Source organism: Hipposideros armiger, unplaced genomic scaffold (assembly GCF_001890085.2).
Source record: "Hipposideros armiger isolate ML-2016 unplaced genomic scaffold, ASM189008v1 scaffold_1377, whole genome shotgun sequence".
Taxonomy (NCBI): domain Eukaryota; kingdom Metazoa; phylum Chordata; class Mammalia; order Chiroptera; family Hipposideridae; genus Hipposideros; species Hipposideros armiger.
Window position 1 is genome coordinate 35,342 of NW_017732727.1, and position 14,238 is coordinate 49,579.

Genomic DNA, 14,238 nt, shown 5'->3' on the forward strand with positions numbered 1-14,238 from the left:
AAAAAAAGCGTTTTGTTATTTAAAGAAATTTTTGGCGGGAACAGTGTGTTTTTCCAGGACCCATCAGCTCCAAGTCATGTAGTTGTCTTTAATCTAGTTGTGCAGCTCCTTGGCCCATGTGGGAATTGAACCAGCAACCTTGGTGTTACCAGCACTGTGCTCTAACCACTTGAGTTAACCGGCCACCCCAACAAAATGCTTTTTGTGTTTGCTCTTCCATCTAGCTTTAGACTTAATTTTCTAACCATTTCTGGGAAATATGTTTCAACACTTTAAGATTCTCAACTAATTCTTGGAGATTATTGCTCTCTCCCTGCTGCAGACTCAAGTTAACAGAATTGTTGAAACCTTAGGCATAGAAGGATATAGAGATTTATGTAGGATAGAGGAATTAAGTCTGATTCTAAAGCTCCTCCCTACCTCCTCCACTAGGTTTATTGAGATACAATCGGCCTATAATGCTATGTTCATTTAAGGTATACGATGTGATTTGATATACATATGTATTGTCAAATGATCACCGCAATAAGCTTAGTTCACACATCCAGCACCTCACATATTATTTATTTATTTATTTATTTATTTTTTGCGGTGAGAACATTTAAGATCTATTCTCAGCAATTCAAGTATATGATACAGTATTACTAACTGTAGTCACTGTGCTGTACATTAGATTCTTATATTCCAACAGTGCACAAGAGTTCTTTTTTCATTACATCCTTGCCAAAACTTATCTCCTGTCTTTTTGAAAATAGTCATCCTACCAGTTGTGAGGTTTTAATTTGCAGTTCCCTGATGATTAATGATGTTGAGCATGTTTTCATGTACTCATTAGCTATTTGTATGTCTTATTTGGAAAAATGTCTGTTTAGTTCCTCTGCACATTTTTCATCAAATGATGATGGTTATTGCTGTGGGGTAGGGTTGTATGGAAGTGAGGTGCAGAGCATTGAGGGCGCCTGTGAGTCATTTGGGGGAATCCACATGCAAGGCATTTCCAGTGCTCATGAGTGGGCTTTCTGATGAAGTCTGCAACGCGGTTAGTAGAATCTGCATTCCTTTTCTGCTCTCAGAGAGCTGCAGCCACTCTCTGATCCCCAGTTGTTGAGCACTTCTCAGAATTATGGGTGGGAGGTGTAAAAAGTCGTTCTTTTTAGCAGCCTCCCACACAGCTTGGGTCACCTGGCACTGACATGATCTTATGTTCCACTGCGGGAGAGAGCATGGGCTGAGACGGTCTCTCTTGGCACTGAGCCGTGCTACATTGGGGAAGGGAAAATGAGTAGAGTGAAATCACTTTTTTTACCCTCTTCAATTCGTCTATTCCCCCTCCACCCCTTATGGTATGCTGTTACTTCTCTGTTGGACTCCTGGGCTTCCACAAAGGTGCTCTTATCTGTAGGTAAATGTCAAAATTGTTCTTCGGGGGGAAAACAGTAGATAACGCCTATTTTGCCATTTTGATGACGTTACTCCATAAAGTTCTTTCTCTTAAAGTTATAATCTTTACTCTGCAACTAACAAGTTAGAATGCCTAAACATATGACTGGAAAATTTAATTTTCTAGTACCATAGAAAGGATTTTTAAAAAAGAACTTTTAAAAAATATTTAAGTTAAGCCTGACAAAGAATAATTGCCCAATAACTGTCACTGTTAATACAGTCATGCATGACTTAATGATGGGGATACATTCTGAGAAATGCATTATTAGGTTATTTCATTTTTATGCAATCATGGACTATGCTTACACAAACCTGGATGGTATAGCCTACTATACACCTAGGCTATATCGTACAGCCTATTGCTCCTAAGCTACAAACATGTATAGCATGTTACTGTACTGAATACTGCAGGTAATTGTAACACAATGCAAGTATTTGTGTATCTAAACATAGGAAAGGTATGTATCTAAACACAGAAAACAGTAAAAATGAAGTACACAGTACTTTTATATGACTGGCATCAAAGTGGGTTTGTTTAAACCAGTTTGCTCCATAAGTGACTAAACTGTTGCTACTACTCACTCCTAGAACCAAACAAGAAGCCCAGTATTTGGTTGGTTCATTTGGATTTTGGAGAACGCACATTTCACATCTGGGAATACTGCTAGCTCCCATGTATAAGACCCAAAAGAAAGCTGTATTTGAGTGGAGACCTGAACAAAAGCAGGCCATGCCTGAATTACAAAATGTGGTAGCTCTCTCAGCACACATGGGCCTTATGACCCCCACTCAGATATGATTTTGGAAGTGTCTCCCACCCAGACTTGTGCGTACTGGAGCTTATGGCAAAAGCCCATGAGTACTTCCTAGCAGTGACTATTGGTATTTTGGACCAGGAAATTCTCAGGAGCTGCTGCCTTGTACACACCATTTGAGAGACAATTATTAGCCTACTATTGAGCATTATTTGAGACTGCCGGACATAAAATAAACATGAAACCTGAGATACCCATAAAGTCTTGAGTGATGTCAGAGAAATACTAACAAGGAAGGGCCCAGAAGAGTTCCATAATAAAATGAAAGTAGTTTATATAGGAGCATGCTACCTGGGGAATGGAAGGAGTTGCCCACCATATTCATCAGTAGGTCACCTCTTTTCCTCTAGGACTGACTTTGGAGCCATCTGAGGAATTGCCAGAACCAATTGCCACATAGACAGTGCCCTATGAACAGCTCTTGACTGAACAACAAAGAGCTGCTTGGTTTACAGATGGCAGTTCCAAGATGAATGGACAACATCCCATTTGGAAAGCTGCTACATTAAGACTAGCAGATGGAAAGACTGAATCAAGGTAAAAATAAATTGTCTCAATAGGCTGAACTGCATGCTGTTTTCCTAGCAGTGACGGAAGATTTGAGCAATGGTAAAAGTCCCTGTGTTTGGGTTTTTACTGAAACATGGACTGTAGCCAGTGGCCTAATGATCAGGTAGATGGGCCATGGAAAGCTGGACTATTAAAGGGATGTGTGTGGGGGGCATGGCCATATGGAAATCACTCTGGGAATTTAAGGGGTGCCTTAAATATAGTCAATAATATTGTAATAACTATGTATGATGTTAGATGGGTACTAGATTTATTGTGGGTGATCACTTCTTAAGGTTTATAAATGTGTAATCACTATGCTGTATATCTGCAACTAATATAATATTGTATGTCAACTGTAATTGAAAAATAAAAAAATATATTAGAACAATGAAGTGTTAAACATCTAGCCAGGTTAAGAAAAAAAGTAACAAATTACTAATATCAAAAATGAAAGAGGAACCATCTGATAATATTTCTGATATCAAGAATATTAGGATAATAAAGGAGTATTTTGAATAATTCTATGCTCATCCATTTGATAATCTAGATAAAATGGGCCAATTCCTTGAGAATCTACCAAACTCAAAGAAGGAATAAATGTGAATATGTTTATTAAAGTAATGAGTCAATAATTAATAACCTTCCAAAACAAGGCGCCTGGCCCAGAAGGGTTTACTCATGAACATAGATGCAAAAATCTTCACCAAAATATTAGCAAACTGAACCCCACATTGCATAAGAACATGCACTGCAACCAATTGAGATTTATTCTAGGTATCTCAAAATTCAAGTAAATTGCTGTAATTTATCACATCAACAGACTAAAGAATAACCATGATAGTAATAGATACAGAAAAAGCATTCGACAATATGTATTCATAATTCTCTTCACAAACTAGGAATGGAAAATGTACAATTTGAACCTAGGGTATATGAATTCCAAATTTTTGCTTTTTACCACTACTCATGTAAATCTCAGGAAATTAGTTAGCCTCTCTGTGCCTCAGTTTTCTTGATCTGAGAAGTGGGATTGTAAGAGCTCATTTTTCATAGGGTTATTTTGGTAAAAAGGAGAAAAAGTGTTTCAGAGATGATAGCCAGAGAATAGCAGCACAAGGCAGTAAGGGAATGAGGACGTGAACCCAGGGAGGGACACTTGGTGATGATGGGATAGTGATTTTATTCAATGACTAAGAATTAAGAGGAGTAACTTTTTTATGTTAATTGGGATTATAACCCAACATTGGCCCAGTCATTCTGACACCTGAATTAACAGATATCCAAGTGGTATCTAGTCAAATCTCAGAATGTCTATGAGGATGTATATCTGAAAGGGATTCTCTCATCTAGCTGTACATCCACAGTTGCTTCAGGCTCTCACAATCTCCTTTATGCTGGAAAAAAGGGAAAAGAGTGCACTACCAATGGCACTGTGTAGGGGCAGATGTAGGGAGGCTGGGGATTGAATGATTTGAGACTTAGAGAAAGTTTATCAGTGGGATGAGTAATATACAGGGAGTTCAGGATGGAATAAAGGAGGCAGGAAAGCTCTCAAAAGGGGTAAAACTTCAGGGTGGGTATCAAGGATGAAATGAGGAAAAGGAAAACTCAGATTTAGGGATAACTTGATCAAGGACATGTTGTCTAGTAAGTGGCAGTACTGATAGACAGGTGTGGGCTCCTGTCTATGCTCTTAAACCACGGTGGCACACCACTTCCCTCAGCAATGAGCATGAGTTCACGTTTGATCCCAGGTCCCCAATCCTGGCTATCCATTTATAAGCTGGGAGGATTTTGGCAAAATGCTTTACCTATAACTAAGTATCAGTATTCCCATTTATGGATGAAAAAATTAATCTTCAGACTTCAGAGGTGAGGTGTTCATGTCACTCAAATAGTGTTTATTCCCATGTACTGCAATTCAGCTCCTGATCTAACAAGCTTAAAGGTTTTTTTTTAAGAATTGCACATGAACAACAGCTTATTTCAGAGTAAGAGCAACTCAACACATTGATAAGGTTATAAACCAGAAATCCAATATTTAATTTATGAATAGACATTGAACTGTTTTGGGTCCCTGGTATCATCATGTTGGCCTAAGCAACATGTTCTCTTCATCTTGACTTACATGGGAAGCCAAGTTGTAAGATAGAGTTGACTGGATGAAGATATAAGGCCAAGCTGCCACATTCAAATGAAGGGTTAAAATACTTAAGGACACTAAGCTTGAGGTTTTCCTTTGTGTTGAGCTCCATCTGCCATTCTTATCTCATCCTTGGGCCAGGACGCCCTCTCCTGGACAGTGTTAGAATGAGCACGGACCATACTTGCATCTGATTCATCTCTGTTTCCAAGGCTGAATATGTATCTGACTTATTTAATATAGATTTAAGATATTATCCTGTAGGGAAAGTTAATACTTTGATCTTCTTCTGCACATATCATATGCATACCGCTTCATCAGTTGAAAAAGGTTGGCTTGACAGTTGGTCCATAAAGTCAAATTATTAAAGAAAGAGGCCTTACTATGCGAGTCTTTTTCAATCCAAACGCATTGATTTATTGAATATTTATGATTTTTAAATATCACAAAAGACATTCAGGTACAAAATAAACTGGCTCACCTATTAAACTCTAAATTTAAAGGCAGTGTTCAGTTGGAGGTGACTATTGAACCTAGTTTCAAAAGATACATATGAAATCTATGATATGCCATTCCTACCTTTTTTTTTTTTTAACTTGGCTGAGGCATAACATGTGCACAGGCATAGAAGCAAGAAGTAACCCTGTTGTGGGCCGGCTGAGTGGCTTAGTTGGTTAAGAGCTCGCTCAAGAGTTTGAGCTCTGAGCAACAGCGGTTCAAGTCCAGCCTGAGCTGAGCAGCCGCTGAGCTGCCAACAGGTAGCAGGATGGCTCAGCTATAAAAAACAAACAAACAAACAAAAAAAGAAGTAACCCTGTATATTGCAGCAACTATAAACAGTTTTACATAAAATGTGAAGTTTAAGGTTGGTGAGCAGGTAGAAAGCTAGTACTTCCCAGCTTCTCATCAGGTTCCAGAGAAATAGACTCCTCTGAGGGGTGAAAATGAGATGCTTTCTGTATATATTCTACTGCATTAGCCCCTGCCCTAACCATATTGGCTTCTTGTCTGAAGGAGAAAATAAGATGTCTCCCCCAGGCTTATGAGAGCTAACCCCTCCAAAGATACATAAAAAGCAGCACTCATGGTGATTACGATGCTGTTTATTAAGCGCCTAGTATGTTTGTCTTTTTACTAGCCCCTTTATAAACAGTGTTTCAATGATAAAAACTACCATAGGCATTATCCCCACTTTACGTTTGAAGAAATGGAGATGAACTTGTTCAAGGTCACACAGTGGGGATATAAATGAACTGGCTTGCAAACTCAAGCCTTCGGAGCTTCAAAGACCATGTTTTGTCACATGTCCCAGCAACCAATGAGCATCCCTGTAAGATACACCCTGTAAGAGACTTTCTCAGTTTGGCTTCTCTTCTTTTAGTGGAGTGGGATGTTAGGTTGGGAAGGTTAGGTTCTAAAAGATGTAAAGGAGATGCACAGCTCCAGCCACAAGTCCATAAGGTCCTTCCCTCACAATGTAAACCAGAGTGGGGGGGGGAAATCTGCAATATCTAGATTTTAGGGAGTCACCATTGGTTTGTCTTAAAATTAGTTCAAGACTCTGCCATCACCTTCAAATGCTGTAAGGATATCAGACTTTACAGCCAGGTTGAGCTCTAATCCTGAGGAGATTTTTCATTCCTCCTCTAGCAAGGCCTTTCTGATTTCTACTTGGTTTCCTCAGAATAGCTGCAGACTCCAGGGAGCCCAGACAATAAGCAAGAGCAGTCTTTGGACCCAAGGGATCATGCCTCAATTAGAGGGTCTGTCTTCCTTAGATCTCTCTGGACCAAACTTGACATGCCACGGATAGCTGTACCTAAATTTAGAGTCTGTGTCCATCCTTCTGGGACAAAGCCTGCTATTTTCCTTCTTCACTGAGGGAAGGAAGAAGGTTATGAGTCAAGGTGGAATTCCCTTGACCCCTGAACAGAATGCTCATAAGTGCCAGGCCTCACAGTCATTTGCAGAGCCCCCGGCTCTTGCTCTTTGACACTACCCAGCCCAGGTAAGAGCATCTTATAAAGGGAAAACCTAGGAAAGGAACAGGTCATCAGGAAGAGTTCTTGACCTATAAGGATGAACAGACTTGGGACCCTCGGCTTCCCACTTTAGATTGTACTCCTGAATATATCTCCAAGATAGGACTCAGAGGGAAGAAATTTTTGGAAGGGGATTTAGAAAAGGTGGAGTCCACACATAAGCAGGCTGAAGAGGCACCTGTCTCACTAATGCCTACACAAGACCCTCCAAAGCATCTTCACGTGCTTTAAAGCCACAATATTTTATTCTCATTCAACATAAGCAGGCACTGTGCTAATACAGGATTACACTAGAGAACAAGATAGGCACATTCTGTCTTGTGGAACTTATGTACTGTTTGGGGAAACGTGCATGCAAGCTCTGAATTCAGCGCACCATGTACGCAGTACAAAGACAGGTACTGAGCCCAGACTAAGGATTGGAGCAGGCTTTTTAAAGGTGAAATCTAAGCTGTGGCAAGGTGCATATGTAAGGGTTAGCCAGGTGAGAAAGATGAGTATGCCATGCCAACACTAGGAAAGAACATGAATAATTCTTAGAGGTAAAAGAGCGCAATGCAGTTGGGAAATAGACAAATTTCAGCCTTGTTGGAAGGTGGTGGGCAGGGTGAGGAACAGTAAAATCTGTGGTTGATGTTGGCAAATGTATCTGGGTGGAGCTCAGGTGGGAGGTTGGCCTGCTGGATTCTTTACACTCTCAGAACAACGCTGAACATGAGGTGCAGTAGCCTCTTTCTGTTGTATTTAAGGTGTGAGGGCTGCTTCTGACTAGAGATGCATAACTTAAGGAGCGTTAGAACCTTAGGGAAAGATTGGGAGTCACCTAGGCTCAGCCTACTCCCATCTAGCAGCTGAAGTGCATCTCTCTAGTCATGGGTGGTCGTGATGTGGTCCTGAAGCTGGGTAGAAATAGGAAGACATGAAATCGAGATGAAACATCTACTGGGAAGACAGCTCTGTGTGTTGTCAAGTATGGGGAAGGAAAGAGAGGAGGCATAAAACATCAAATCCACCTTCTTCAGGGCTTGAGGCCAATTCAGAGGACTGAGGATATGTGCTTTGGATCTAATAAGGTCTGTGATGTAGTGGAGGCCTGAAGTCTGTTTGCTTTCAGGAGAAGTCACTTCTTTTTAAGCCCATAATCCACTGGGTATATATTTAAGCCTCATATGTAATTTGAGCTGTGGAATCCTCTTACAACATGACTTCTCTGCCCAAATCTAGAAGGAAACCACTGCCCCAAGCTGTGACTCAGTAATGATGGGACTCAAATGGCACCAGAAGGGAAGACAGGGGGTTGAAACAGCTTCCTCACTAACACAGGAGGAGAGTAACTTCTATAAAGGGACTAGGATGGGAACAGAAGACAAATTCACTTGGCAAGTCCTGCTGAGTTTTCCATTCAAGGACTCTTTTCCTGGAGTAAAACATTATTCTCCACATGATTATATCTTTGCTTAGTATGATGTCAAGTTAGGAAAGCCAGTTGATTACGAGTAGGGGTGAAGTAGACGAGTCCCTTTTTATTGTAAGTTTAGAAATCAGGGTAAGGATCATTTAGCCCCGACCACCATGAGGTTATATAGCGCTTTTGCTTTTAGAACTAGTTTTAAAGTTGTCAACTTTCAGATGGTGTGTCCTGCTGAGGAAGCAGACAGTTTCAAGAGACAATGCTGGGTGAAGAATGTCTCTTAGGTATACTATGGGTTCTGGTCTGATACACTCAAAGAACAAGTGGCATGGTCAAGGGGCAACTGAAGGGACTTTCTGTAGAGGCCTGGGCAGGGTTAAGGAAACAGAAGGGATGGTGGAGCACCAGGACTGACAACAGTGAGCAGCATTACCTAACTCAGGCCTGATCAGGTAAAGGCAGATGCAGTTGGAAAAACACAGGAGGGGTTGCTTTTCAGGAGCCTTTGGTTAAAACTGCAGAACTGCCAAATGTGCCTGGCAGGAAGGGAACTGGGGAATAAAGCCCTGATCTCTGGTTTCACCTCCTTATCTCCTGCTGATGCCTCACATTGGCTGAACCCACCTAGAAACCAGAGAAGGTAATCTGGGTGATATAGCCCATAAACATTAGCTCCTGGGGACACAGGACAGGATCTGGAGGGACAAATGGAGAATAACCAGCAGATAGGGTAAGGAAACCAAGACAGTTTCCCCTTAGCTAAGCCCCTCACCCAACCTAACCTGCTCACTTCAGTCACAGGCTGGTACCTGTGCAGACCTTTCCTTCCCAGCCCCAATGACTCACCTTTCTTGTTTTCTCTTTTTCTGCTACTGCCAACACTACCTCTAGTTCCATTCGTAGTGATCTATGAGAACCCTGAGATGGAGAGGAAACCCAGCTCGTGGAGAGGAATTCTGTGGGATAAAGGCACTACAACAGGCTTACACGGCTGTCATCGTCCCTGCCAAGATAGACATTCCCGAGTTCTTTGAAGTTTATTGAGTATATTTTAGGTTTTACACATTATTCTCAACAACTGACTAAAAAGAGTTAATGCTTAGCGTTCCTGTGTGTCAGATATTGCATTCTCATGTAATCCTTATGGCTTCTTTAGGTCACAGCTGTTTAAATTTGTTGTGAAATGAGGTCGGTTGTATTTAACTAATGGGATAAAGTAACTTGCCTAAGCTCCTACTGCTGGGATTTGAAATTAGATCTGCAAAGTTCTCAACCCCAGTCTACTGGCTACTGTGCTATAGTCAACCCAACTAGGCTTATAGTGTGCAAGAAAAGACTTCTTCTCTTCCTTGACATACCTCTAATATGCATAGGGAACACATCCCGGTATGATTACTTAGACTAGGAAAAAAACCCCTTTGTGTCTTTTCTCTAAATACACATCTCCCTTTTCACCCATTGTTCTATACTGATAGTGCCAAGTGGCCAAAGAAGAAACACCCTGACTGTCTTCTTTCTTCCTGGGGTTAACCGTCTCTGCTTTTGGAATCTTACCCTCATATTTAGCCTCCATGAAGAGAGAAAGCCCTCACAAGGACCTGCCTTTGGACGCACAAACTGAGCTCCAGGAAGCAGCTTTTGGGCCGGTTTTAGCTCAAGCGGTTACTTCGTCATTCAGGAAGCAGCTTTCACTTTTCAGGAATCATTTTTTTTCACTCTGGAAGTCCCTCTTCTTTATCAGCCCACATCCTTACCTTGTGCTTTTGGCAGGCAGATTAAACATTTCAGCTCACCTAATAGCTAATGCTGACCCCAAGCTTAAGCTTTGATTTATCTTCGTCTAGATAGCCCCAGGCGTCTGTCACTGTATCTCTCAGTATCCATGTCTCTTCTTTCATGGAGTCCTCAGTCTGAAACCTTCTAATATGATCCTGAGAGATGCCTTATAGCCTACCTGCATAGTTAAGTGACTAAATAGGTACCTGTCTGCCTTTGGCCATTTCATTCATGGCTGTAAGAACATTACTCCTTGAGAGCCATATTGCAAAAAGATGCTCATACATTGCATTCGAGTATGTACTTTGACTTGTGCTTGGCAAATTTGTGGATATTATAACATAACACATTCCATGACATTTTATAGTTTCTTCTGAGAAAGAAGTTTATAGTATCTTATCAATGATCTTTTTCTTTATTATAGGGCCTAAGAATAAAATATTGTTTTTGTCTTTTATTTCTAGAAAAAAAAGTTCTGCGTTTTGGGGCACAGGCGAGAAGGGTGATTTACAAATAGCCATGGGCACGTTTCACAATGTCTGCTCAGTACCCAGTTCCTTCCAGCTCACCGGCATCCCAGGGCTGGAGTCCCTGCATATCTGGCTCTCTATTCCCTTTGGCTCCATGTACCTGGTGGCTGTGGTGGGGAATATCACCATTCTGGCTGTGGTTAGGGTGGAACATAGCCTGCACCAGCCCATGTACTTCTTCCTGTGCATGTTGGCTGTCATTGACCTGGTTCTGTCCACTTCCACTATGCCCAAATTGCTGGGAATTTTCTGGTTTGGTGCTGGTGACATTGGCCTGGATGCCTGCTTGGCCCAAATGTTTCTCATCCACTGCTTTGCCACGGTCGAGTCAGGCATCTTCCTTGCTATGGCTTTTGACCGCTATGTGGCCATCTGCGACCCGCTACGCCATACCTCAGTGCTCACTCATACTGTGGTGGGGCGCTTGGGGCTGGCTGCCCTTCTCCGGGGTGTGCTCTACATTGGACCCTTGCCTCTGATGATCCGTTTGCGGCTACCCGTTTACAAAGCCCGTATCATTTTGCACTCCTACTGTGAGCACATGGCTGTGGTCACCTTGGCGTGTGGTGACAGCAGGGTCAATAATGTCTATGGGCTGAGCATTGGCTTTCTGGTGCTGATCCTGGACTCAGTGGCCATTGCTGCCTCTTATGTGATGATTTTCAGGGCTGTGATGGGGCTGGCTACCCCTGAGGCCAGGCTTAAAACCCTGGGGACATGTGGTTCTCACATCTGTGCAATTCTGATATTTTATGTCCCCATTGCTGTTTCCTCCCTCATTCACCGATTTGGTCACCAGGTGCCTCCTCCAGTCCACACTCTGTTGGCCAACTTCTACCTCCTCATCCCTCCAATCCTCAATCCTATTGTCTATGCTATCCGTACCAAGCAGATCCGAGAGCGGCTTCTCCAAGTTCTGAAGATAGAAACCAAGATTAAATAACTACTGCTTCCTTCTCTCAAATAAGCACATGGAGAATGTATCTAAATTTGGTGGGCTGCTTCCCAAATCGGAACTTCAGGGAGTCTGAGATGTTAGACCCATGATCTCCACCTTTAATAATTCCAAAGGAACACTAAGAAACAATGTGTGACTCTAAATTCTAAGGGTATGTTCTTTTAAATGGCTATAGGCTATTTGAGCTGTAGAAGGTAAAACAATGACATTACCAATAACAAATAGCAGTTAATGTGTATTCAGCAATTATACGTCATGTAATTCTTACAAATATCTTGACATCTTATGAGGTATGTAATAGTGCTCATATTTTACACATGAGAAAACAGGACTGAACATGCTTGCTTTATAAACTGCATGCAACGTTTTATTTTTTATTTTTTCCCCACTCTTCCTCTTAGCCCACCCTCTGTGAGTGATTTCAAAATAGAAAAGGTCAAAGCCCAGAGGGCCTCGATTTAGAGGTTTGGGGTTGTTTTTCGAGTTTTTTGCCAATTACTTCCAATTTTTATGATTCTTACAATTTCAGTATGGTAAAAATTAAGCTATTTTCGTCGACTGACATTATTCTGTTATACCAAGTTCTTTCTTGAGCAGGTTTTGATGCCGAGATTTCTGAAGTGTAAATTGAAAAGTTGTCATGCAACGTTTCTTAAGCTCTCTAGAAACTCCATGTTTTGGTTGGAGTTTATAATATATTGTGGTGTTACATAATACTTTCTGCTCAGTTTTCTGTGTATGCTCTAATATAAGTAAATCCTCAAAAACTGGGATCATTTCGTTAAAGTGGCTTTAGCCACACACAAAAAAACATTTTCTGATTAAAGCCCTTAATAAGATGCTGCTAAAACTTCTTGTACTAATAAAGCATGGAGTGTTCTAGAAAAAGACTGACATGTATGCCTAGCTGGTATGGGGCATACCACTCATGAAAGAGAATGTGGCCTGGAAAAAAATACCAGCTCAATAAAGGGAAATGCAACAAAATGACCAACTTCTCAACACTGCCCTTGTTGTATTTTCCCTGCAGGCCTGCTCCCATACAGTGGCCTGAAACACAGGAGGCCTCCATAGAAGGGAACACCTTACTGTCCCCACAGAAGCTCTTTAACCCCTGGATCCATCTGTATGACCCCTATTCATAATGTGCTCTTTTTTGAATGGATCACCATCAGTTAAACTTATGAGTTGTAGCATTTATTGGAACACTGACTTTGCCCTCCAGATAGAAAATGGGTAATATACACAAAGCACTTAACTAGTTAGATGCCACTGATTGAAAATTACTAATGTGATTCTCACAACCATACTGTAAGGGCAGGAATTACTGTCCTTACATTGCAGATGAGGAAATTGATGTTCCCAGAAGTAATAAAAGAATTGCCCAAGGTCACTTAGTTTATAGGAGGTAAAAATCAGGAATTTAGGTTTTTTAAGTTCTAGAACTTTGAGTCTTCCTTCCATCCAAGTACTAACCAGGCCTGACCCTGCTTAGCTTCTGAGATCAGACAAGATCAGGCACGTTCAGGGTGGTATGGCCATGGACAAACTGAGTCTTTCTAATCCTCATTTTCTTTAACTGTGAAAGAGCTGAAAGGCCTCTTCTCCAAGGTTTGAGGAGGTATTTAACATTCTCAACACAGCAAACAGTAGCTGTAGTCCTTATTCCCAGAACTGGGAGTGTGCAGGTCAACAAAGCAGTCTCTTCACAGTGTACCCTTCCCAGAGGTACAACAAAGGGTAGAGCTGGATTTAACACAAGTCCGATTACAAACTCTATAACTCTATAAACTAAACAGCCAGGAAGATGTTGAGTCTACTAGGCTTCAGGTATACAGCAAACCATTACTGGGCACACTATATGTATAAAGGGAAGTAAAGTGCAAAAGAAAGACCACTACATAACCAGAAAAAGTGACTTCCAGTTTTGCTTTGGCTATTCCAATTAATTACCCCACTATTGTGATATCTAAAATGTGTGATTATTTATGATTTCAATTATATTCATACTTCTTCTAATAACTCTAACTTTCATCTCATCACTCGACCATGGTGTTTAGCTTTCCTGAACCTTTGAGTTTGGAGGAGTCAAAACTTCCTCTGAATGGAAAGGCAATTATAAACAAAGTCCTGTCCTATCCATGCCCACCATAGTTGGGGACCTGGTGAAGATGTTTCGAGTTAATGCTAAGCACATGCTCACTGGCTCGCAGGGCCCTCTCAGTGGAGCATGAATAAGAGAAAGGGCAAGGCCCAAGGACCCAGAACCACCTCTGAAGTTATATTAATGTATCATTTAACTACCAGCTTAAAAATCTCAGGAGAGAAATTAGAAATCCTGTTATTCAGTGAAGAACATTTAGGTTTTCTGAGAAAGAGTACTCAAGGGAGTTAGACAAACTTGGACCCAATTTATGGCATTCTTCTTTTGGAATTCATTCAGCCTAGCTCATGAATATCCCTTTTCCAAAGACTGCAGTCTGTCAGATTCGCTGTGGAATACCATAGTTTCAATTCTAATGTCTTTTATGTATTTTAATATAAATATTGTGAAATCTGGATGCAGCC

At 41.2% G+C, this 14,238-nt stretch overlaps 1 protein-coding gene across 1 annotated transcript; it reads left to right on the forward strand.

Annotated features, from left to right (window-relative positions):
* The first annotated feature begins 10,701 nt into the window (after positions 1-10,701).
* On the forward strand, positions 10,702-11,655 carry OR52M1 (olfactory receptor family 52 subfamily M member 1). The gene has a single exon (XM_019633708.1). The coding sequence runs from the start codon at positions 10,702-10,704 to the stop codon at positions 11,653-11,655; it is 954 nt and encodes a 317-aa protein (XP_019489253.1).
* Positions 11,656-14,238: the final 2,583 nt, after the last annotated feature.